The following is a 26,984-nucleotide window of genomic DNA, read 5'->3' as shown; positions in this document are numbered from 1 at the left end:
GAATTTTCTGGTTGGACAAAATCAACATTTTCAATTTATATTAGTAGAAGAAATAAAGTAGAGAATGTTCCAGTGAAAAAGGTGACTCCACTATAGTGGTTAAAACAGTAAATCTGAGTTTAATGTCATAATGTATAGTCATTAAAAAATAAATTTCAAACCTTAAGACAGCTTTGTCTTAAGGTTTTAGCTGTGCTCTTTAGACCTCATGTTCACTCATTTCCTCCAGCAAACCTCTGAGGCGTTCATGGCACCTGGTGCTTTCCAGATTACTATTTGTAAAAGAGAATAAACAGAGAAAATGAAGATGAATCGCTTTCCTTACACTCGACTCTGTGTGTGTTGGTCTATCACTTCAAATCACAACAACTATAAGCTTTGTGGTTGTAACGAAGCACACACTGCAGCCTGAAGTGGCCCAATTCCGACTTTTTCGCCGGGGCCGTTCAAACTGCCAGTAAATGCGACCTGTATGTGTTCTGCAGTGTAAACGGGCAAACAACCTGAAAATGTCCCGCATGCGCAGTAGAGGGCGCCATAGCGTCAGCGTTCTCAGTGTTCTGCCAACCGCCATAAAAAGAAGAAGAAGAAGAAGAAGAGCTCAGTGTTTGCGGAAGTAAACATGGAGGCTAACGGTGGAGCTTAGCTTATATATTTGAAGTTGTTGTCCAACCGGAGCAGCAAATTAACAACTTAATCCTCATTATAGTCCGTAATGGTTGTTGTTTTTCTTCCCGTATCAGGACACAGAATAGTGACATTTGTTGAGAATCAGTGACGTTCAGTTCGGATGAATGCGGCCTGAACGTTATGGTCGCATTTGAATCGGATACGTATCGGATATGGGTCACATTCTAAAAAGAATCCGACCTGTGCTGTTCACACTGCCATGAAAAGATCAGATACAGGTCACATTACGTTAAAAAAATCTGAATTGGGTCACTTCAGGCTGCAGTGTGAACGCACCCAATGTGGAAACGTTCAAACCCGATGATTAGATTTGCAATTCACTGCATGTCTGTTGAGGTTTCAAACAAAAACCTGAGTGGACAGTAGCTTTAGGTGCTCAACTAAACACTCCATCAGCTCCACACACAGCTTTGTTAAAGGTCGATGAAGCCAGACAACCAACGAGTGCAGTCATTTTCTTAATTTGTATTTATGTTGTACTCTTCCTATTATGTAGGTTTTTAACCTAAACATTCTCCAGGACTCTTGTAGCATTTATTTAGCAGATATTTGTAAAACAGGGGGGATGAGGCTGACATGCAGCAGGTGGATCAGGCCAGGAGTCAAACTCAGGATCGCTGCGCTGAGTGAGCCGCAGTGAGAGGCGCTCCTCTCCACGCTATCACGACTTGCATCACACCCTGAGAAATGCATTTGTGAAGACTTTTAATATTATATCTGCTGTGGTGGACTAACAGGAAGTCACAGAAAGAGAGAGAGAGATAAGAAAAAGTTGCAGACCAGATGAAAACGGTGAATGTTGCAGTTTTTCTGGTATGCACCTATCCTTCCTGCATCCGCTGGGGGAATTTTTCTCCTGTGTTCTTATCTCTGCTTCGGCTTCCTGTCTCCACACATTGTCCTGGGATTAAATGAAGGAAAATGATCATGCAAATTCTCGAGAAAGCACCCAACTTGGGACTAAATATAAGGTCAAACTGACTTGGTTTTAGCTGGAACTACAATTCCTACCAGGAATTGTTAAAACTGTGACGTTTCTCCGGAGACCAGCGGATTACTCATCGGGATCCGATGTAAATTTTTCTCCAAAGAAGTTCCTGCTTGCACGGAAAATGATTGGCTGCTTGGCTAAAATAATCTAAAATGCTTCAACATGGAAACCAGAAAATTAAAACATTAAATTATTGTTCAGTTTGATCAAAGACTAACCAAAACAACAAAGATTGAGCCAATGGTTACTGCAGTGCTGCAACTCCATGTGAAGCCAAACTATCCCAGTAGTCCCAGTAAAGTCCCACTGTTAAGAAATATGACCTGTGCTTTATAGAAGAAGAGAAAAAAGTTTTATTGTCTGCTAGTGGAGAAACTCAGAAATTTGTTTTTAGAAAAGCTCCAACATGGCAAAGTATTTGTTCCTCTGACAGATTATTCCTCTTATAATGTGGGAAAAATGCTTTAAGCAAATTAATCTGCCAGTTTTTTGCTGAAGCTCCTATATCTTTGCTGAAAAGTTTCTTTTAATTTAGTTGTGTCTTATTTCAAACTAAGATATTTGCTCTAAAAGCAAGACTAAAAAGACTTGGTAAAACATTTTAAAACCAAACCTGATATAGCTGCGATTTTTTATCGTCGTGTGTCTGCGTGCGTGCGTGCGCGCGCGTGTGTGTGTGTGGGTGTGTGTGTGTGTGGAGTCTCAATTCTGAAAATTGGTCAATAATTTAAAAATCTTGCCATCTAATCGGGCATAACTAACCTAAAATATCCAATTAGATTTTTAACACTTATAAATAATTTTTTTATTTGTTACCCATCCAAAGGTAACTAATGTGATTTTTTTAAACATGACTTTCCATAATGCGTCATTCCTTTATCTCCAAACCTTCCTGTATTTCTGTTTCTTTTTCTACTTTCTGTTCCTGAGAACTGAACATAAAGCTAATAGCAAAGCCAGCAAAGATTTACTCTGAGAACAAACAGGCCAGTGACATACAGATGAAAGACTCACATAGTTCTTCGTCAGTGTTGTGAGAATGCTAGCGTGAGACCGAGAGAGTTAAAGAAAGGCTGAAAATGACAGGGGCCATGATGAGAAAGACAAGACAACAGGACAGAAGAGAAGAGACACGAAAACAAGAGCTGGGCTCAGGAAAAGAGGCGTTGTGTTTGGTGGGAAAGGTCGTATATTGTTCTGTGGTGCTGCGCTGCATTAATTACAGGATGAGAAATGATAAGCTCTACCGACGCGCTATGTATAGTCAGACAGACAGACAGACAGACAGACAGCTGTGAGAGCAACCGGATGCAAACTCAAGAGTTTTCACCATAAAAGCTTCTATCTGGGAGATTTTATGTCTTTGTTTTAAGCGTTCGTAGCTGAAGCGTTGATTACAGACTGTAAGCAACAACAAAATTCTCGACTTTCCTCTCTTTAGGGTGTTTTAAATCGCCGCCTCAGACATGAAGTCAGCCTGTGGATGGGGAGGCCTTCATAAATTACACAGATACGGAGCCAGAAGCAGACGTCGCCATAAGATGACATTTATTTACCAAAATACCAGACATCAATGTCAGATTTGAGCTGTTTTGTGATTTTGTTGTGACAATCTAAAACGTTGCTATGCTTGTTGGGAAGAACGGGGAGAAGAAACACATCAGTAAACACCAAATCAGTAAAACATTAACGCAATATGAAAACTGCATTTTATGCTTGTGAAAGATAATTGGCCAAACATGATAAATTGCAGCGCTTCAAACCAGTAGTGTCTTTTTTTTTTTTTGGTATTTTAAAAGAGAAAATACGAACATTTGCAAAACTATTTATCAGAACAGCTCATCAAAAATCTCATTTTAAAGAAGACCTAGTTAAGTGTCAGCTAGCTTGATCATTCAGTGAAAAGGAAATCAGTCAGTTAGCGTTTAGCCAACACTGTGATCAGCGCAGCTTCGACTTGATGGTAAACTTCATGATCCTGAACGATCCTTTTATCTCCATGGCAACCATTTATCAATGTGAAACTCCTGGATTGACCTAGTTCCTCCTCTAAGCTGCAGTTTCTGATCTGCTGGCTCCTTCAGACTAGCCAGCAGCAATTAGTAACTGCACATTACAGGAGCTACTTCTCAGGGTTCAGGTAGCATTTTTATCACATCTAAAGAGAACATAGTTACTTTACTGTGCTACAAAAACACTATGTGGCTGGAAAATACATAATACTGCCCCTTTAACAATGAAAAAGTAAAATAATGTGAGGTGTAGACATCAGTGTTGTGATAGCATGTTCTGTATGGGTGGTTGCACATACACTATACCCACATACACTATTCATGGACTCCAAATTACTTGCAAAAAAATGGCATATTTACAGATTTTTTTATAGAAGATAACTGCAATATTTGAATGAAAATGCAGCTTGGGAAACTGAAATGCCCCACGATGCTTCCTCACAAGCCAGAAAGCAAATGGCAAAGGAGCCAATCCAGGAGCAACATTTATTTTCCTTGCCAGTGATTGGCTGTAACCCCAAAACCGGCGATGATGTAGACGAAACAATCAGCAGCACACGGCCTTGTCTGGAAGATGCAAACTTATTTACACTCTTCTAAAAACTTAAAAAAGAGCATTTGACACACATGAACACACTAAATAAACAGCTCACCTACATGTTCTATTTACATGTTGTGGATGTTTTATTTAAATTTAATGGCTCACACAGTGGCGCAGTTGGTAGAGCTGTTGCCTTGCAGCAAGAAGGTTCTGGGTTCGATTCCCGGCCCCGGTCTTTCTGCATGGAGTCTCCATGTTCTCCCTGTGCATGGTGGGTTTTCTCCAGGTACTCCGGTTTCCTCCCACAGTCCAAAAACATGACTGTCAGGTTAATTGGCCTCTCCAAATTGCCCCTAGGTGTGAGTGTGTGTGTGCATGGTTGTTTGTCCTGTGTGTCTCTGTGTTGCCCTGCGACAGACTGGCGACCTGTCCAGGGTGAACCCCGCCTCTCGCCCGGCACGCCAGCTGGAGATGGGCACCAGCAACCCTCCCGACCCCACTAAGGGACAAGGGTGCAGGAAAATGGATGGATGGGCTCATAAAACAGAAAAACCTTCAGCAGGGTTTTGACTCAGCCCTATGTTTCTTATGTAACTCACTGCTAACTGAATGAAAATATCTCTTCAAACCCCAAGTTCAAAGGAGAACATTCTTTATTTTTTCTATCACACCCAAGCAGTTGCTGACCATAAAACCTCACAAAAACACATAAAGAAATATTTAGTGATATTATGGAACAGATTAGAGGAAAGTAGCTTAATTTCTTTCTTTGGCACGTCTTTTCTGGGTTGTATAGCCTTTGAAAACGGGAATGCAACATTTGACTTCAGTCCACTAATTATATCAAAGAGAGCAGAAAAGCTTTTATTGAAAAAGAAATGGAAAATAACAAGGGAGGTTCATGCAATGTCAGCAAAATGCAGCTTTAAATGGTGAAAAACTTACCACTTTCAGAAGAAATTAATTTTATGTAGCTTGTTGCCCCAAAATGACTGAGACAAGTTCTTTCTAATTCACACTTCATTGTGTTTTGTGTTATTTTAGAAAGTCTCCTAGTTAGAACAAACTGAACTCCTGTAATTTTAGGTTAAGGCTCTGATTTTACTTTACACACGTTTCCAAAAATAGCAGTTCAGTCCACAAATATGGTTCATGTTTTTTTCTAAAGATTAACTACTGACTATTGAGGCTCCCATCAGATCCATCACAATGTTAACTCTTTGGTTTTAAGTCATTGGTAGATAAATAGTAGACATCATTTAAAGTCAAGAAGGTTTATGAGACCTTTCAGTGAAGGTTCTCATAAACCTCCCTGGAAATTGACATAAATGATATGAAGAGTAAAGTATCTTGAGTTTACAACGTCTGCAGAAGAATAAAAGTAAGAAAAAACTCGTGGATCTTTCAAACCAATAAATGTGTTAAAAATGTGTTTATCTCTAAAAGATAGCTTTGTGGAGACTTTAGTAAAAGGTAAAGGAAAGTCACATTTGGTCTCATTAAGATGATTGATTTGATCACTTCTGGTTATAAAAAAGGAAAGAATTTCTGATTATATCTACATGTTTGCTAATTGTTCACAGTGGTTTACAATGTCTAGTATCCAAGACAAAGTGCTGATATGATCTACTTCTTTAGCATGTGTGTGTGTGTGTGTGTGTGTGTGTGTGTGTGTGTGTGTGTGTGTGTGTGTGTGTGTGTGTGTGTGTGTGTGTGTGTGTGTGTGTGTGTGTGTGTGTGGATGGGTGATAAAGGTGGGGGATTCCCGCTGACCTAAGTTAACGGTGTGTATGTGTGTGTCTCCCATCCATCATCACACACATTTCCCTCCTTCAGCGTGTTCGAAAATAGAAAGTTGTGTGAACATGACCTCTCCCTCACATAAACACACTGCATGCACACACACACACACACGCATACACACACACACACGCACACACACACACGCCCATTACGATGCTATTGTGTCCCGGCTTGTCGTCCAGAATGTTGGTGTGTGATTGTTTGTGTTTGTGCAAGATGGAGATCTCTCTGTGTTTGCGGTGTGTGTGTGTGTGTGTGTGTGCATGTGTGTGTGTGTGCATGTGTGTGTGTGTGTTATCAGAAGACGTAATAAAAAATGCGCCCGTCGCCATGTCTTCTCTCCTTCATTCGATGTCTCTCTCTATTTTCTTTCTCGCCACAAAGTCTGCAGCCGCTGCCAAATTTCCTCTGTGGCAAAGGTGTGGTGCTGCGGCACACACACACGTCTCACACACACATTCCACTTGTTAAGTTACGGAAACGGCTGGAAAGGGACATTCATGAAGCATAACAGCAGAAACACGGCCTGAAGCTCCTGATGCAGTCAGGTTGTCCAATTCTTTCCCTTGCAGAAAAACAGTATTTCCAACTCAAAAGTGAAACTCAGAGCAGAAATTGTTGAATTTTGTGATAGAAAGAATAACTTTGTTACCAAATACATCATTTCAGAATGAAATAATTTTTTTAACCTGTAAACATGGAGGTGATGGTTCGATGATTTGGTTCTAGTTTGCTGTGCTTGATGGAGTTCTTGGAGTGTCCTAGTTAAAGTATAAATTGGAATACAATTGTGATGCTGTGTCATGACTTTAAATTACTCTACAAAAAATACGTTAATGTGGAAGAATGCAAATTATTCTAATCTCCAGTTACGCCTGATGATACAAGTAGCACAACTAGTTATTACGTTTAGGGGGAATTTTACTTTTTCACAAGCTGGTTAGTAAAGCTGTTTTCTCTTGATAAACATTTTTAAAATGCTTCATTTTTCACGTACTCAAGTTCTGTTAGTATAAAATTAGTTTCATGATTTGAAACAAAGAAGAATGAATCTGTACGGGTGCAAAAACATTTCAATGTAAATGTTCATTTTGACTCTTCATGTTGGATGAGGACTGAAAATATTCAGCTTACAGGAAATGAGACGAGAACGAAAAACACAAAGAGAAGCCAAAGGTTTGATACTGAAGTTGTCACACCTAAACAGTTACAGTAACTCTCAGCATAGATCCTTATGGTACACACACACACACACACACGCGCGCACACACACACACACACACACACACACACACACACACACACAATGACAGTGAGCCTGAGACAACAGTGGTACGTGGGAGTAGTTCCTGGTTGGTCGAGCAGGAGGCTCTGAGACGCCACAGGAGCCTCCCATGGAGCTGGGCGTGGGGAGGGAAGTGTGTGTGCGTGTGTGTCTGTGTGTGTAGAGGTTATTATATTGTTGCACTGCAGGGTGGTTGAAATCGTTTTATGAAGATCAACAAAGATAATGGTTGAAAATTTTGTCTTTTCAAATTTCTGTTTTAAAGAGAAAATCATCATTTCAGAGCAGAATTAGTTTTTTTTTTGTGAAACATTCAATAATTTCATTATTAAGAAAATGCTTTGCAGAATGACAATCTGCAGCACTGACCTGTGATTCCAGTTAAAAGTGCTTTAATGGAAGCAGTGGTGGGAGAACATGATGTCCCAGCCGTCATGGCTGCCGTGCCCCCCACCTCCTCCAGGTCCCAGTTTTCCCAGTGAGTTGTTGTTAATCTCAGCCACTAATCATTCTGGTTGGGACTGCGGCTGGCTGTGTGACCACTGTCCTACCCTCAAATACACACACACACGCGCACACACACACACACACACACACACACGCACACACACACACACACACGTTCAAGCGCAGAAACACACATCAGGCAGATTCACATGCCATTACTAAAAGTGTCTTTGTGTTTTTGTCTGTCATTTGTTGGTGAGGTTAATTATAAATGTGACTTCTGCTTGTTTTATGCTACACATTAGAGGATGTGTGTGTTGTTTCATGTGTGTGTGTGTGTGTGTAGGTGTGTGTGTGTGTGTGCGTGTGTGTGTGTGTGAGATGCTCCAGTCTCAGTTGGGCAAAAACAATGGAACCTCTCTGATTACATCTCCCTGAACAGGCGGACGGGGTGTGTGTGTGTGTGTGTGTGTGTGTGTGTGTGTGTGTGTAGTTCCAAGGGGGAGGAAAGGGTGGCCGTTAAGAAGGAAAAAGAGGGAGGCAACGTTCTGAACTCCCCTTTGCTGTCTCTCTCAGACAGACTCACTTCTTTCCCTCGCAGTCGCCTGGCATCTCATTGGTTAAGGCCCCAGCTATATATTTATGTGATTGGTCAGGGCGGGGTATATATACACAGCGTGGGTCGGTTAAATCTGGCCACAAGTTTCAAAACTTTCAAACAAGGTAGGAAGACGGAGAGACGGAGAGACGGAGAGACGGACGGCTGAGTGAAATCAACTGCTGAACCGCAAAATCCAAACAAGAGCTGTTGTCTTTTTGGGAAGGAAAAAAAAAAGGAAGTGGACAAAAGAGGCAGAGTCTCTGGATTTTTTTTCTTCAGAGGGAATATCCTGCACCACAACTTTTGTTTTCTCCTTTCTCTCTCCTTTCCCCTCTCCTCTCAGATCTCGATGCTTTATTTTGGGATTTGTGCACCAAATCCGGCAGATTCCTCATTTGATCCTTCGGTCATTTTCCATCTGAGACATCCAGAGTTTTCCAGCCAACGTAAAGCAGAGATTTTCTGGACAGAACGTTAACCTGAGTGGGATGAATTTAACTGAGCCCAACCTGCCTAGAGAGGCCTCCCTGCATCCCAGTCAAATGCCGTTTGGAGGCCGCTGGACGTCGGAGACCCCGAGTCCCGCCTCCGACCCCGAGATGGATTTTGAAGAGAGCCTGTCAGCAGACTGCAGTTCTCCCGACGCCCCTGGAGAACCGAGGAGAGGCGAGCCCAGGATGGCTCTGACGGTGGGCTCCAGGGGACAGAGCCCCGACCTGACCCCGGGCGGGGGCCCGCTGGCCGGGGCGGGCGATGGGAAAGCCTCAGGGGCCGAGCAGAGGATCCGCAGGCCCATGAACGCCTTCATGGTTTGGGCTAAAGATGAGAGGAAGCGGCTGGCCCTGCAGAACCCGGACCTGCACAACGCCGTGCTCAGCAAGATGCTGGGTAAGACGAGCAGCAGCCTCAGCTTTTAACAAGCAAAGCAATTATCATGTCATTCAAGGCTAAATTTACACATTTAACCTTTTTCTGTGTGTTTGATCTTAAAAGGATTGTATGAAAAATATTAAAGGTTAAGAGTTCAGACAAGCAAAAAAGTCTTTAAAATGCATTAATCAGACATTTATTGGCCTTAACCAGCTTTTGGTTTCCTTTAAGATCTGACAAAATGACAGAAATAAACCACATGCTACCGGCCAAACAGAAAATTAAAGAATCACAAGATTATCCTGTTAATGCATCAAAGCATATTCAAACCTAATCTTCAACTTTTATTGATCTGAAGCAAAGTGTGTGAAAGCCTTTACCTTTAACTGATGCATTTACAGGATGAAAATTGAGGGAGTTCTTAGTTTGGATGCGTTTAATTTTAATGCAAGCGAAATAAAGTTTGATTTTTAGACTTTGACCTGATCTGGGCATAATCAGCCCATTGAACAGTGAATTTCTAGTAAATATTACAGCTTTTTAAAGGTATTTACATTAAATACAATATGTTGTGCATCTCATTTTTGTATTTCTAAGCTAAAAATCTGAGCTGAAAATGAAAAATGCAACAATCTTCAGAAAATATTGGCAAACCATTTATAAACCACTGAACTCTACTTATTATAACTGCATACTGAAAAGTTCTTATACAACAAAACTATTTATGTAAAAGAACTGCTGATGTCACTGTGTTAGATACACTAACTAACATTCTTTAGTCTTTATTCTGTTGCATATTTGTCCAGTTGCAAGCTGAGCTTCAGATTAAAACGTGGGAGCTGCTCATGCAGACCCACTCACTGTGCAGCTGGAGTTCATCTGCAGCTTGAAATGTTCAGAGTCACTCAAATCCAAACCGCAAGTTTCTGGGAAAAAAAGTTTGTTTTGCAGATCTGGAAGCAGCCAGCATTTACAACCACAAGACAAACTGTAAATATGTACACTTAATGCAGAGCATAAATACATCGAGCTCAACCCTGAGGGCAAAACGTTCTTAATTAGAGACAAAAACACATGAGGGTGCCTTCCATCTAAACAAGCTGGGAATTTGTAGAAACTGAAAAGCTAAAAGACGTCAAGATAAAGAGATTTATGGAGGTCTGAATGTGGTTTAAAGGTGGTTGGGGGGCCAACCAGTCCTGCTTTCAGGGTCTTTGTTTACACTAGAAGTACAGTATTCGATATATTTTCATTGGCCATATGTAAATAGCCATTAAAAAGATATCCATGAATTACAATGATTGTAGGTTTAGGTGTAAAAGGAGATTCAGGTTTCAGGGCATGAGGGTGAAATGTGATTAGGATTTACGAGATCAGTTGGATTAAAGGTAATAAATAACTTCGTCCTTTAATGAAAAGCGTAATCGTTTCCGCTCTTTGTCCACATCTCCCAGGTCAGTCCTGGAAGGCCCTGAGTGCCACAGACAAGCGGCCGTTTGTGGAGGAAGCCGAGCGTCTCCGCGTGCAGCACCTCCAGGATCACCCAAACTATAAGTACCGACCTCGACGCAAAAAGACCACCAAGAAGCTGAAGCGAGTGGAACCGGGGCTCCTGCTGCACAGCCTGGCCCAAGGTGGGGCCCCGGCTCTCGGTTTGGGCCCCGGCGTCGGCCCTTTGGCTGCCGATGGCGTATCTGGTGCTGCTGCTTACGGCCACCCGGCCACCCACACTCCCCACCACCATCACCCCCACCAGCTGCTGCCGTCTCTGGGACACTTTCGGGAGCTTCCGGCGCACGGCGACCTGGAGAGCTACGGCCTGCCCACCCCGGAGATGTCGCCGCTGGACGTCCTGGAAGACGGAGCCGGAGAGTCCGTGTTCTTCCCCCAACACATGCAAGACGAGGCGGGGATGGGAGGCTGGAGCGGTTACCACCGCCTTCACCATCACAACCCACATTACAGCCAGCAGCACTACAACAACAGCCACAGCCACCACAACGCCATCGGAGTCAGCGCCAGCTTAAACATCGGGATGAACGCAAGTCTCAGTCCAAGCAGGACTTCCAGACTGGACTCCAGAATAAGTTCTGTTGAATCAAATATGACATCAAGCATTAGCTCAGTTAGCGCCAAGCTACCTCCTACTCATGCTTTCAGTCATCAGGTCCCCTTAAGGACTCCTGTGAAATGTCCGCCGCCTCTAGCCGATTCCTCGTCTCCCGTTTCCTATCCTCGCCCGTCCTTCAGCATCCCTGAGCCGGTCAAATGCCAACAAACGCCTGTCGGGTATCTGAACCAAATGTATGGAGGCACTGCGTCCAGTGCGGCGCACTTCACTCCCTCTCATCTGGGGCAGCTTTCCCCTCCTCCTGAAACCTCTTCCTCTTCCTGCTCATCCTCCTGCATCCTCCCTGCATCCTCCTTCGGTCGCTCTGCACACTCAGACCAGTCCAGCCTGGAGGCCGGCGGCCACATGGGCTCTTCTTCTGCTGAGTTCTGGTCTGAGGTGGACAGGCATGAATTTGACCAGTATGTCAACATGGGACGGAGTCGAGAGGAGCCCTACGGACTTGTTGGAGGGTGTGGAGGAGGGTCAAAGGTCCTGGGTGGGTGTAATGCCATCGGAGGCAGTAGCAGCAACAGCATCGTCAGCACTATTATTAACAGGGACGTCAGCAGTGTTATGAGCGGCGCTGGTGGCTGTGATGATGGAAGCAGCCCTCTGATATCTGCTCTCTCTGACGCCAGCAGTGCCGTTTATTACAGCGCCTGTATAACTGGATAAAAACAGAATCTCATCTCAGCCTTCATTGCATCCGCAAAGAAAATTCAATATCAAAACTTTACTGAAGTCAGTGTCGAGTCATCTCCAACTCTAAAACTGCTTCAGTTTGTTTTTAAATGTGAAACAAATGTTGAACTTTACTCTGGGCCCTTTGCCAGACAGTTTATTTAGATCTTGGATTATTAATTATATAATTTGCATTGTAAAAAGATCAGACAAGAAAAACAAACCATGACATGTTGCTGAAATATCTAATCAAACACTAAAAGACGTCATATTTCCAACAAAAATCTTACTTTTTTTTCCTTCTCTCATGTTTTTGTCTGGTTAATTTTGGGTAATCAGCAAATCTGATCAGTCAGTGGTGCTGCATATTGGAATTAGACTCACTAATGATCAAAATCTGTTGCTCTCTCTATGTCATTTGCATCAATATGAACTTTAGAAATTACAATAATAGCTAAAAATAAGCATCCACTGACAAAAACAGCGTAACATCCAGGAGTAATGGCTTTATTTGAGCAGTAACAAGTCACCTGTAAGGGCGTTAAGTATTGTTACCTGAAGTAGAAAGGTAATGTCCCAAACGGCATTCAGAGCGTCCAACAGTCCGTTAAAACTTTGGCTCCATCTCCGTGCTGTAAGCTGATTCTACCAATTGTTTTATGACAGATTCTACAAAATCTAAACTTTGAGGATGAGCCATGAAAGGGAATGAAGATGAACTCAGTGGGTCGTGGGCCGCTAACCCAGAACAGACCGCTGATGTTTTACAAGTCAGGGTAGGTTTTCTTTCTCCATGTAATACATCCTGTTCCCTTCCTCAGCTCAGTTCATCCTAGGGCCTTGTGTCAAATGGCAAATATAATATTTTGTGATTTAAAACATGTCTTTGTCTACCGGCAAGCAGATCCTCTGATGATGATGATTTCAAGACTTGCTTTATCTTACCACAAATCCTCTGATTTACCAAACGGATCGCTTGTTGAAACAAAACAGTCTATCCACGTTGGGTCTGATAGAAGCTCAGGTTCTGAAATACTTCTGGAACACATCAGAGAAAATATTTTCAACAAAAAGTCATTGTCGCTTTCTCTAACTTTGAATTCTTGCAACCGGATACGGGCATACATTAAGATTTTTATTGTGTTTTTCTTTTGGAAACTATAGGTTTCATGTAGTCATACTGTGTATATTGATTCAGTGCTTTTTGTGAAAGAGAGATTTAGACTATGAAATGTTCTCTTTGCACTGCATTTACTGTATTAGCTGTATAGAAGGTATAATACTTTTTCAAGATGAAATATCTATTGTTTGAAATATGTTTTTGTACAGAAATGATCTTATTTTTCTGAAAGGAAGTTTTTGGAATGATATTTACCAGCTTTCTTGCTGGAAGTAAGACCAACACGTTGTTTTTATATTTGTGTATCTTATGGTGCTAGCTAGTTTAGCTTGGCTAAAGGATGAAAACTGGAGAAAAATGGCTGCACACACCTGCTATAAAATCCTAAAGTTTACCCTTCAGTATTTACTAAACACTCCTCCGAATACCAACAAAGTACTGTTGTTGCAATTTGTTTATTCGAAGAGTTGAGATAAATCCGGTTTTGCAAAAGTGCCACTATTTAGCGAGGCTAACGATTAGCAACACTTTCATACAAAGGAAAAGCACGTTGATCTTTTTTTTTAGCAGTTTTTGGCTTAAATGTAATTGAATAACTTTGCAATTATTGGCACCACTTTAAAGAAAAGATTAAAATATATTTGTTGATTAAATATGAAGCAGGGTTAGCATTCTCTCTGTCCCGTAGCAGCTTTGTGAACAGAGAAAGAAAAACAAGAAGCCTCTTGAAAGATGGAGCCTGCATCTGTTCTGCATTAGTCTCGACGACACTGCTTGTTGCTTGTTTCTTGATGTACATGAAACAGTGGAACAAAATCAAGTATCTCTTACGGAGCCACCAGTTACATTCGCCATGCCATTTCTGAGGTTTAAGACTTCTTTCAACTTTTCTCCAGCGAGATACTTACTGAGAAGCAGGAGTTCAAGTGAACTAGTAAAAATAAGTTTCTACATCTGCATTTGACATTCTTCTCTGTTGACATCAAGCACTCTTTTTTTCCGTTTTAATTTACTGTGACACAAAAAGACTTCAGAGAGAGACAGGCGTTTTTTGGAATCGTGCAATAACTTTGGGCCTTTTGGTAATAATTATCTAAGAGAATAAAGAAAACACCCAGGACTTTGGGATTAAATCAAAGGACATTTTTCTCAGCAGTCATATAACAAATTAAAACCAGTATTTTCCCAGAAGTGTCACTGGGATGCTTCTAAATCTGCATGACAGGGATAATTTTTAGATTTTCTACAAAGAAAAAAGGTTTTGTTTATGTGTTTGAAAGGGGTGTGTTGGCTGTAAATGCATCTGTTCTGTTGTATACAATAATTGTACCAAATAAACACCTTTAAGAATTTACTTTACTTCCTGCCTCTCTGTAGTAATAAAACAAAACCTTTTTATTTTTTATATTCAAGTCAAACTCAACTAAAAACCATGATGGTCATCAAGAGGAGATAAAAGGATTGATTTTATTGCAGATGAATGTCTAAGTCCGTCAATAGAAAACACAAAACGCCACGTTAAGGTCTGCGTTGGTAAAGCAGAATAAAACACCAGCAGAAACATCTGAAGCTGCGGCTAAAAGGCATCCGACACATTGAACCTATCAGGTTTATGCAGTCATAATCATATGACTAGAAAAACATTCTTGTTGATTTTTTTGTGGATATTCAGATAAAAAGTATTTTCCCATGAATAAAGCATTCAAGATGTTTATAAGGCAAAACGTGTCTAACTTTCCTTTTATTTTCTTTCTGACCTTATTTTGTTTACTTTACGTTTCTAAATCCATTTCATTAAATCTCCGTTGGGGCAGAACAACGTTTGGACATGTCAGCTGGTCTGTAAAAGATGACCAGACATCGTGTGGTTGGGACTTCAGGCATGTTTTCCTACAGTGACTCGTGTACTTTCAGCTTTTGGTGTGTGACTGTGTGTGTGTGTGTTAGCCAGTGTGTTGCTTAGGTAGCTGACAGGAATGTTAGCAACCAGGAGGAAACTCATGTGGAAGTTTGGGATGTTCGGAAAGGGTGTGTGTCCCTCTTTATGTGTGGAAAGTGAAAAGGGGAAGAGGTGTATATTTTTGTGAGAACACCTCACCCGGCTGCTTGTTGCTCTGACTGGAAAAGAAAACAAGACAAGATTCCCGCTCCTGCAGCTGGAAATTAGAAAACGTGAGATTCTGCCGCAGGCGTTTGAAATTCCCGTTCTCAAAGCCGATAGGCTGCGAGATTTAGATGTTGCCTTGCTGCAGCTCATGTTTCATTAGCAGATCTCTGCAGATTGGATTGCATGATGAAGAGGTAATTCCAAACTTTGACTGTGGAGCAGACAGATCAGAGTCTTTCAGGGCCAACATTTGGAAAAATCCATTTATTTGAAGCTTTCTTCAGTAAACTCACTTACAGCGTTGCTGTTCATGTCTCATGATGCTTTTCAGAAAGTTGAAACTTCAGTTTCGATGACTTGACCTTGCAGGTCCAGGTGAAAGCTAACTACCTTAGCTTAGCTGTAAAGCACTGAAAGTTCACAGACTGGACAAAAACACAACCGTTTCCTCAAAGCCCCAAATCTGATCCCTCCATACTTAGAATACACCTTCAGTGTCTCCTTTCCTAAAGTTTAGGACCATTGTAAGCACCTTTACCCCTTTGCATCCAGCAGATTGCAACATTTGGTCGCTTCCCACTGCAGTCAAACAATCGAACCCTTTGAAAAATCTGTTCCCCTCCTGGCCTATGGGGGCGCTGCACCAAGAACCACTGAAGGAAACATGTACACCTCTGAAGAAGACACTGAATGCAACTTCCTCATTCACCAACAAAAATGGTAGCGTCAGATTTTAGTGTTGAGGATTTCTCTTTTGTCTTTGGAACAAAAACAAAAACGAGCCGGTTCTTGTAGCACGTTTGTTTTGTGGTATTTACCCAGAATGCCATGCATTTTAATGCTGTTGTCTGTTTGCAGGTCAGACTTGGCCGGGGTTGTTCATTCTGGTTTGAGAATCCCATGAGCTCATGTTTGCTTTCTGCAGGTCATGTGGTTCTGCCAACGTCTTCAAGCCGAAACCTTCAGCTCAGTTCAGTTCAGGCTGTTTATGAAGCTCCAGTTCGCAACGCGTCGCCTCAAGGCTCTTTACACACAACTCAATTCAAGCTAATCATTCACTGTCCATTTGAACCAAGTAAGAAAGCAGGTTCCACGTATTACTGCAATTGGTTAAAAGAGTTTTAAATCCATGTTTTATGGGATATTTGGTTACAATTTAAAACTGAAATATTGTGAAGTTTATGGAACCTGACAGCTAGTTGAAATGTCGTCTTTATTCTGTTTTTATGTACGATGTTTTGCATTTTGATGTTTTCTTCCTCTGTTAGTCGTTTTGTTTGTTTATTTTTGATTTTATTAACCATAGATCATCTAGTCTCTATCATCTGACAGGAGGACAAACGGTGAAATTCGCCCTTGGCTGATGTACACACAGTTCATCTGGGAAATATTCAAAGCACTTTGATTTTTCCATATTTTGTTATGTTGCAGTCTTATTCCAAACTGAACTAACTTAAATCTCTTTACTCAAAACTCTGCACACAAATAAACCATTATGTCGCTGCAATGTTTTTGAGACTTTTGCAAATTTATCCACGTTCAAAATGTTTATGAATAACCAGCATCACTCTGCAGCAAATAAAACAGAAAAAATTAACCAGAAACAGGCAGAATCGTCCCTTTCAGCTGGAAATCAGAATGTGAGGAAAAGGATTCGTGAATCTGAGACAGTTTGAGTCGAAGCTCAAAGAAATAAAGAAAGAGAGAAATAAAGAAGGGGATTTTCCAGTCTTGTTCTGTCTGCCCTGTGTTTTATTGGCCACATGTGGTCAAAAAGTTAGATCAGTCGCCACAACCACATGCTGACACACTAACTGTGTATTTGCATCTCTGGTCATCCGTGTGTGTGTGTGATTTTACACAGTCTGATTAAAGATGACAGTTAGTTTATGCTGTAAATGTATTTGTGAGTTTGAGCTTCTTTGTGAACGTTTTCCTGTTACAGTCTTACATAAAACTTTATGTAGCTGTGTGCTGCATTTGCTGCATATGAGCGTATATATCTGTTTATATTTAATTAACCAGTTTAGCAGTGACCCAAATTGTGTCTGTGTGAGTCTGGTTGTTATTTCTGTTGCGTTTTCTAAAGTTTGTGATTTAATAAAACATCTAGATGTTGACATTTAGGTTCAGGGTTTGATAACTGAGTAGACGGCGCGGTTCATCTGATTTGTGTAAATTATCATCCACCGTTTATCAACTCAGGATTCTACTTTCACAGTTTGTATCAATGAAATATTAAAATATTGATAATAAAGCTGTGCCTGAAACTGAAAGAAAGATTATACTGGCTGCTGCAGCTTCCTGTCTTTCTGTTATGAGATATTTGTGACCGCTATGATCCTTATAAATCTTATAATTTGTCCAATTGTAGGAATTAATTACTGGTGAAGTTTTCTGTTAAAGTTCCTCATCTTAGCATGTGACGCATTTATAAGGCTTCGTAACAACACGGACGCATACCGAGCTTTTGTTTCGACTCTGTTAGACAGCACGGACTTCAAACTTTATAAAAGTGGTGTTTTTATATTGGCTTTGTGGTTATTTACTTCAAAATAAAGCCAGAAATAAGATCGATCATTTCCGCCTTATTTTGTGGGGTCTAAATGTACCACATTTCAAAACAACCAATGAAAATGTGTGGACGGTCTGTTGCTAGGTAGAACGGAGACACGCGGACAGAGACGAGGGAGGAATTGGATACGGCAAGAGACGAGGGCGCAGCGATGCTGTGGATTTTACTAGGTTTTTTAGACTATAAATGTGTTAGTTAGAGTTCGTGGTGTGTGCAGGGTTGGTATTAGTTTTGCTAGCTATCGCTACATGGCTTCATAGCGAGCGCAGAGAAGAGAGACTGGGATGCCCATTTAGACCTCGCCTCCATTTAGTTGTATCAGTTTCAGTTAAATTATTAGTTTGAAGCACACTTAAGGGACCAATAAATGCAGTTGTTCATGTTTTGGGTTTCTTGCAGTAACAGTTCTGTTGGCTTCATAAGGTGGATTAAACACATCGCAGTAAAGTTGGGATACAGACGTTTTATATTCACTGCATAAAAAAGGCCAAATACATTTCATAACTCTTGCTGAACCAGAAATTACAAGACTTGAGTTGACTGAGATGATGTAATGGTGTGTGTGTGTGTGTGTGTGTGTGTGTGTGTGTGTGTGTGTGTGTGTGTGTGTGTGTGTGTGTGTGTGTGTGTGTGTGCGTGCGTGTGTGTGTGTGTGTGTGTGTGTGTGTGTGTGAAGGGGGTCTTTCCCTCTCTGCCGCAGGATGTCAGGCTCTGTCTTCTATTCCCCCCCTGCTTCCTGTTTCCTGTCTCTGCAGGAAGTAGCAATGTGTTCATATCCTCTGATAGCTGGAGCCGCTAGAAAAGCGGATGGAGGAAAGGTTCGCTGAATTAAAGAGCTCCTTATTTCTGTGTTTCATACTTTTAAGGTCACACTTTAAAAGTGTTAATGTGTTAATCAACTGCAGCACCCAGTCAGGCCACAATAACTGAGTTTTAAAGTAAAAACAGGAAGAGGAGCAAGAAAACATGGAAGGAAAACATCAGAGGTGAAACTGCACCAGATTGACGTTTAAAACCAAAACGTTTCAGCTTCACAAATGTGAAAACTTTCATTTAATAATTTACATGGCTGGTCTGCATCGGCACCAGTACGCATGCTAATTAAACCTTAGTATTGATTTTTATCAGAAAGTATTCAAGCTCTAAATGCATAGGAATGACAACATGATGTTTAAGGTCTTTGGCCTTTAAAAACATTGGTACCCTGATTATATATACTTATATGCCTCCATTATATTCCTACTAATGTGTTTTGTTGATCCATTAGCTACCATTAGCATTATTCCATTGACAATTATATTCAAAGGAATAAAGACAGGAAGTATCCATTGCCTAGCTAAGAGGTTGTTTTTCAGCTATATTGAATTTAGTGTATTTCGGAAAAACTGTGAAAAAAAAAAATTCTCATCACACGAGTCCAGTGATGAACTACTGGATCTTACTACTGCTGGAAATGATGAAGAAGACGACGACAGGAAGTAGTAGGAGGATGATGGCACTGCGAGTTTTATGTGAACAAACTCATTCATGTGTGATTTTAATTCTTGTTGAATGGAGACACCACAACAGTTTGTTTGTTTGTCTTTTTCTTTTTGCTTTAGCTGAGTATCGACAAAGTTCGTAGTGGAAACTGAGCGGGTGACATATGAAGTTTCTGTAGGTAAATAAAAATCAACACTGGCTTTTTGCTTTAAGTTCAACATGCAGGAGTTTTATTGGTGGACATGTTGAAAAATTCCTGAGCATCATAATTCCCAACAGACTGTTTCCTTCACACACTGTGAATGTTTGAAGCAGCTAAAACCAAAGTCAGACAGACATCATTTCTGATTAATTCACTATTTGAGCGCTTGCTGACTCTGTCTAGAGAACTGAACATCTGTGTTCAAGTTAAATAAAACAAGATGGACATCACAGCCAATGGACACAACCGTCCTCATGCAGGAACAACTTGTACGTTTCTTGACCCGTCGTTCCAAGACCCAATCACATTACCAGGCGTCTTGACTCCACCTTCAACCTCTGGATGCAGCTTTGCTTCAAAACTACGATAAATAAATTGGGTAATTTGCTTGAATTTTTGGGAATTTGGGAACATTGCTAGATGAGACACTGTTTGCAGATGACAAAATAGGCATTCAGGGTCTCATGAAGAAAGTAATAACTGTTTGTTTTGCAGTCTTGGTTTTAATTTCGTTTTCTCCTGCTGGAGTCTCTCCTTCCTGCTCTCGCCCTCCGTCTTCGGTGGGAGCCAAGGTGTGGGTGTTAAACCTCAGAGGTCTGCTGGTCTGGTGGCCTTGGCTTTGAAGGGCCTGTGGGTTGTGGGTTCAGATCCCGGGCAGGCCTAACCACTAACGTTCAGTGGTGGAACTCCTCAATCAGCGTGGAAATGGTCAAATCAGCCAATCACGGTGCCAGATTCTGAGTCAGCAGGAACCCAGCTCTTCTTATTCTGGGCTTCTGTCTAACAAATATGTCCACGATTTTAGGCTTTTCTACTTGGTTTTCCTTCTTGACTTTATTTTTATGTTAGATTTCAATCTGAAATTAGATACAGAAGTGAAAAAAACTGACAAATTGAATGTAAATGGCCACAAATTATCAGAAAAATATGAGACTGGGAATCCACCAGTTACATTGTGAGGGATTTCTGCAAACGTGCAGAAATAAAGACTTGTTGAGATTCTTCTAAAAACAATCGTGTTTTCCACTTTTCATTTCTACTTGTAAATATATTCAGAGCCTTTTAACTTTTCACATTTTGTCACATTGCAAAAGAATCCATTTTACTGGGATTTTCACCAAAACACCAACACAAAGTGACCTGCAGCTGTGAAGCTGGAAGGACGATGAGTCATGACTCTTATCAATTTCTAATATAGAAACAATAAAAGTATAGAAAGTCAAGCTGGTAGGTGGAGACCATCTGTGTTAGTTTAGAAGTGGAGGTTAGAGAGCATTAGCGAACAAACTGGCCTAGTCAAAGCCTAAAACTAAATGCAGATTCTCTCCATCCAGTCTGAGCTTTAGATATTTAAGAAACAAAATAACTAAATAACTTCACAGTAATGTAATGTGAAAAAGGTCAAAGGGTGAGACGACCTTTGACACAAAGTTATAGTGTAAATAGATTTCTTTATTATTTTAATAAAAACATAAAAAGAAACCAAGAAATGCAGCACACTGTGGTATTTTATCTATCCCCATCATTCTCACCAGCTTTTTTAAAATAAAAATTTACTTTTCTGGAAATTTATTTCAGCATTGTTCCATTTTCTTGCTCATTTTTCCTTTTATGCTCCACTGTGTGCAACATCTAAACAAGTTCCAAACTTTTATAAATAGAAAATGAAAAACATGTTGAATAAATGAAAAGGAGAAACGCACACACACACACACACACACACACACACACACACACACACACACACACACACACACACACACACACACACAAATCAGAGCAAACAAGAGGAGAAATGAGATCCAAATTTAAGATGACAGCCTGCGAGAGAAGATGAAGACATTTTTTTACGACTACAGACGCTCTGTGGTCCCATGTGTCTCCTTTTTAACCCATGAAAAAAGTACCCATGCTATTTGGGGATGACTGTCTCCAAAACTTTATAATTCAGTGTATTTATCTTTCTGGCTCCCCTGGTTTTCCTGAAACTGCATGGATGTCTAAACATAGGGTTTATGAGAGCAGCGCTGATGTGGAAATCTCCTGAAATTGAATGGAATTTTAGCCCACTTTTATATATTTGTCTGTTGTTGGTTTTGTTCGTGGCATTGTCACTATAACAGGCACTGACGCCGCGTGGGAGAGTGTGTGTGTGTGTGTGTGTGTGTGTGTTTGCTTTAGTGACCCAGCATGACATTGTAGTGAGCGTAACGCCGGCCTGCGAGCAGACAAGGAGAAACGGGAGTGTGGGAAAATAAAAAAGACACGAAGGTGATGCTGAGAAAACAGAGGAGAAATCAGAGAGACAGCAGTTGCTTTGGCAACCAAATCTATAAAAGTAAAACAAGGAAATAGTAACATTAGCATCAGCATGGGTGAAAAGTCTGAAAAAAAATAAAAGGAGAATATTAAAATTTTCAAAAAACCTCAAACCAATAAACACGACTCCTATTTCCATCTTAGCTCATGTTGTTCAGCTACTGAGCTGCAAACGAGGCAACCAACTCGTCTGATACGACAGGAGGCACAAAGTGCCTCAGCATTCTGCATTTTAAAACTTTATCGGTTCAAATGTGTGCAAAAGTTTGTCAATATTCTGCTAATGTAAAAAAACAAAAACACAATTTCTCTTTGTGGTGTTTCCATTAATTAAGAACTCAGTTAAAATGTCATGTGAATAAATTTGTTCACACAATAAGTTATTAAAAAAGCGTGCCATCCCGTCATCCTCCTACGCCGTTGATCATGTGACTCGTCTGATGTGAAAAAAACTGTTTTGCCAAATGTCCACTTCATTCTAACGCAAAAACTTTTTATCAAAACACATTTATTTTATAAGATTGCATCTTTTCTATTAAGTGAATTTACTTTCATTATAACAATTTGCACAATTATATGGTTACTGGAAACCAACTAGTGGGATAAAGACAGGAAGTTCCGTCCACCTGCTGTTCCATCCAGGCACACACACCTGAAGGGGAATCTAAGGTAACCATCTAACCTAGCGGCCATGTTTTTGAGGAAGCTGCAGAACCAGGGGAAACAAACAAACTCATAGTAAAAGTTCCCAGGCTGGGATTCAGTTTTCCTGCTGCAGGGCTGCAGAGCTGCTAGCTGCTCCACCATGAAGCTCCAAACTGGAGTGAAAAAACAAAAAGAAATGGAAACAGTGTTGATCTTTTCAGGTTGTTCTTGTTATTGTTTTTTGCTCTTTGGTTTAGCTTTCCCCTTCTCAGGTTTCCCCCTCACTACGTTTCCCAACATATCATTGACCTTCCCGTGTGTGTGTGAGCGTCTGTGTGTGTCTGGAGCCATTGGATGAAGTGTGTGGTTACCCACTGGTGTGACCAGGGACACAGGGGCACCTCTCCGCTCCCCACTCTGTCATTTAGCTCTCGCTCTGCCGTGTCAGATCTGCTGAGCTCACTGTGGAAAAGGTGACACATCAGATTTGAAGGATGAAGCTTTTACTACAAAATATTCCCGTCTTGACGACAAAACGATTCACAGGGATAATCCAGATGTCTGGTTAGTAGGAGTTATGAACTGTGTTGAGGCATATTTCTGATCATTCCAGGTTCAAATGTATCAGTTTATTCAATGTTTTGTTTTGCAGAACACAGTTAAAATGATGGAATCAGATTTTTCTTACTGGTTTTGATCAGTTGGATCTCGATTTACCATCAAAACAGAATTTGTGCAGCTGTGACTCTGCATTTCCTTAAATGTTGTCTTCAAATATAGGGATGCAAACTCAGCAGAAAAACCTCCAAACTCTCAAACTTCAGATGAACCATTTCTGAGACCGACAGCTGAACCTGCAGGAATGAAATTTGCTCTTGGGAGACCACAAACTCCAGGTTTCTGCTCCGTGAAGAAACCTGGCAAACCAACAGGAGGAACCAAATCAGCAGGTGAAGCTGGAGAGAGCGAGACGGGAAAGAGATTTCATTTTTCAATGGTTAGCATCTTTATTTCTGTCTAAAATACATAAACAAATTTAACATTTTTCTCATTCAAATTAGTTTTTCACATGCAGCTGAAACAAATTAAAACATCTGAGGAAAAAAGATAAAAATCAAGCCTATGCTTCTCAACATTTTACTGAGATTTTATTTGATTTAGTGACACAAAGTAGTGAATAAACAAAGTAGGAGTGAAATCATTATGGTTTTTGAGATTTTTTTACAGTAAAACAGTGTGGCATGCATCTGTGCTCAGCCTGTGATATCTTGTGCCTTCAGAAGCCACTGAATTGGGTCCAGCTGTGAGTAATTCATCCCCACCACAAATCCAGCTGTGACGGCCTCGGAGCTTTGTTAGGGAACGTTAGGGAACGAACCATAAAGCCGATAAACAAGATGATGGAGACGGAGGAGCGCAGCAGAAAGGTCAGGGAGAAAACTGAGGAAAGTTCACAGAACTCCAACTACCAAACTACTCTGGAGGAGCTGCAGAGATGCAAATCTGAGGTAGGGGAATTCTGTGAAGGAAAAACTTTAATCTGGTTTTATGAAATCAAAATATGTAAAACAGTAAGAATGGAGAAAAGCTGAGCTGGGATTCCCACACATATGGAAGTGAATTCATCGCAGTCTGTCTAAAGCAGAGCTAAAGAGCTAAAGAAGCAAACATGTAACTAATTTCACTACAAAGTTACGTCATGAACCACCAAACCTTCTTAGATTAAAGCTCAGTTTACAATCCTCCAGAAGGTCAGACTCCGTTGTAATATTTTGGTATTTCTCAGTTTATTTGACAAATATTTTATAGTGAAATGTGAGACTTTGTATAATCGTTACAGTTTAACCGGAGCCACCATCTTTCCTTTCTTATCCAGCATCTTTTTCCCTTTCTTTGATAATAAAAACAAACAACAACATCCTAAATTCCTATTTAAGATTTTTTTAAATTCTTTTGTTTGTCAAAGAGCGTCTGCACTGTTAGCTGTGATTTATGGCGACACAAAAGGTTCTAGAAACCCAAAAACCTGAAAGCCTCCAGGAGCTGCTGTGTTTCTGCTGCGGTTCTGGATGTGTGGTCCGCTGCTTCTTTTGGCGTGAAACGAGCTGCAATGAAAACTTGGATCTTTCAAGAAGCACAACACAGAGAGCAGAAGAAACCAAACCAGAAGCAAGCAGCGGCTGCTGCTGCTGCATACCAGCGTTCATCAGCTGTTTTACAAACCGCTTCGCACTGCGAGACTCGCTGGCATCAATTCTACTGGGTTTTCTTGCTTCGTTTATTTCTTTGGAGGACAGAACTATGTGATCAGGTGCTATTCTGGTTGCCCAGACCTCCAGCTGACTGTCTTTTACCAGAGAAAAATAAAACACCTCTATACATTTTTTGCATCTGAAATGATGGATGTTTAATTTGAGTTCAAAGTTTGAACTGAACAGAAAGTGATGCCAGTTTTCAGAACGGCCCCCTGCTGGAAGCGAAAGCAAATTACTGCAAATGCACCAACATCAGAGAGTGAAGCAGTTATTGAAAACGACTTAAAGATGGAGAGGAGTACTTAATAAATGCATTGAAGTCTTCACGTTGTTTTCTGTCCATGTTACCAAAACTTGAATAATTACATTTTACACTATTGAAAAAAAAGCATGAAAGATGTAAAACAAAGGACAATTTTCTCTTCATCAACATTTCTGCAAAGAAAAATCCACCACAGAATATAAAAGAACTTGCTAGAAGCACTGGTGCAACTCTACTCCTCACCAATTTATGTCTTTATTAATTTATGAGATTCATGTTTAATTAAAAAACAAGCTGCCATTGTGAAATCTGATTCTCAGCAGAGATTTCTAACACTTCTAGGTTTAAGAGTAACCTGCATGTTTAGCAGATAACACCCTGCGTGCTGCGTACGTCCCACAGGACTCAAACGTCTCTGCAGACCCACAGTTATAGCAGGTTTTACGTTCTGAGAGCCATAAAACTCAAGCCCCAAATCATAAACTGTGGTTTTAAACTCTAAACAAGTCAAAGTCCTGTGGTTTGAGTCCACACCTGCAGGAAAAGCAGCAGCAGCCGTACAGAAAGAGTAAAAGTAACGCAGTTTGATGTTCACCGTTAGAGAAACTAAGTGTCAGCGACTCTTTGGACGCTCCTTCTCGTTCTAACGTCAGAACGTTTTAGTTCTCTAGATGAAGTGATTTGAGCCAGACGTAATTTTGGGCAGCAGGGAATAAGAAATAAAAACATATAATGAAAACACTTAAAGCATATTTTGGTCCTGGTTCGGTCCCATCCAGAGGCCGGGGTTAGAAGCCATAAGAGCTCCGAGAAAGATCCAGGTTTTTATTGCTACTTTGCTGAAGCCAAGAGATCCACCAGACCAAAGAGTGACCTGAAGTCTTGGCAGCAAATTACTGAAAGACTGAACTGCTTGTGAGAGAACGACTCATTTAGATCACAACAAATGTTTTTATTTCTGACAGAATCAAATATAAAGAGTCACTCAGTCACAACACGTTTCTCCCCAGTATTTCAGACGCCTTCGATTTTTTTCAGTCACCTCCAGAACACAACCAGAACTATCCAGAACGTCACGTTGCTCCTCAGTGCTGCTGTCAGGCCTGCCTGGAAAAACTTTTCCAAACATCCTGATGAGATTCATTTTGAAGATTTTTATTAACCTTTCTTCAGATGAAGGCTTTAGATCAGGGGTCCCCAAACTTTTTCCTGTCAGGGCCACATAACTTTTCCCTTCTCTGGTGGGGGGCCGGAGTCAGTTTGTAACAGAAGAAATGTTACACGGTTATCACCTGCGCTGCCGGAAATCGTTGAATGGGGGGTGGGGGGGGGGGTGCGTGGCCCGTTTCTCAATAATTACCCAGAAAGCACATGGGCAAAAACCGTTAGTGAAACGGTCACTGGGACTGACTAGTATATATTTCCATTGAGGGAAACGTGGAATGCGGCGTTCATAACAAACACGTGTGTTCATCTGCTCTGCCGCTAGCAAACAACCGAACTGATTAAATAACATAAAAGTCAAGCAGTTCCCCAAAAGTCAGATGGCAGCAATGCGCCATGCAAAACAAAACACCCACAGTTTACAGGACACACCTCCTGCCAAAGAGCCCCCTGGTGGTTGAAGAAAAATCCACATATAAACCAGAAAATACAATATATGAAAAAAAAATCTGAATGCTCTCTGGTATTGTTCAGGGGGCCGGACCAAATGTGGCGGGCCGCAGCTTGGGGACCACTGCTTTAGATCAAAGATTAACATGAGAAATGTAAGAACAACACATTAAAAAGCAGAAATGATTTATCTTGGTTACATTGTTTTACCTGGTATTTCAACAGGAGTGTTTAGACGTTTTATATTCACTGTGTCTCTGTTTGAGCTCTATTCATTTGCAGTCATTATTCTCCATAAAACTTGTTTCCTAATCCTACAGCAAGAAGATGGGATGATAACAGAGTTCACTCCATCCTCTACTGTGCTGC

At 40.9% G+C, this 26,984-nt stretch overlaps 1 protein-coding gene across 1 annotated transcript; it reads left to right on the top strand.

Moving 5' to 3' along the window:
• The first annotated feature begins 8,352 nt into the window (after positions 1-8,352).
• sox18 (SRY-box transcription factor 18) lies at positions 8,353-14,508 on the top strand. The gene is made up of 2 exons (XM_008414669.3): positions 8,353-9,258; positions 10,695-14,508. Exons 1-2 carry the CDS (start codon positions 8,859-8,861, stop codon positions 12,026-12,028), a joined length of 1,734 nt encoding a protein of 577 aa, XP_008412891.1. The 5' UTR covers positions 8,353-8,858; the 3' UTR covers positions 12,029-14,508.
• The last annotated feature ends 12,476 nt before the right edge of the window (positions 14,509-26,984 follow it).

This window comes from Poecilia reticulata, chromosome 7 (assembly GCF_904066995.2).
Source record: "Poecilia reticulata chromosome 7, P_reticulata-male-v2, whole genome shotgun sequence".
Classification (NCBI taxonomy): domain Eukaryota; kingdom Metazoa; phylum Chordata; class Actinopteri; order Cyprinodontiformes; family Poeciliidae; genus Poecilia; species Poecilia reticulata.
Note: the sequence above shows the minus strand (reverse complement) of the source record. Positions and strands in the feature narration are given on the sequence as shown.

What these genes read in the sequence shown, in the direction of transcription:
- sox18 (XM_008414669.3), top strand. Translation starts at nt 8,859, where the DNA reads ATGAATTTAACTGAGCCCAACCTGCCTAGAGAGGCCTCCCTGCATCCC. An exon ending in CGTGCTCAGCAAGATGCTGG is followed by an intron (nt 9,259 to 10,694) that starts GTAAGACGAGCA and finishes CACATCTCCCAG; the next exon opens with GTCAGTCCTGGAAGGCCCTG.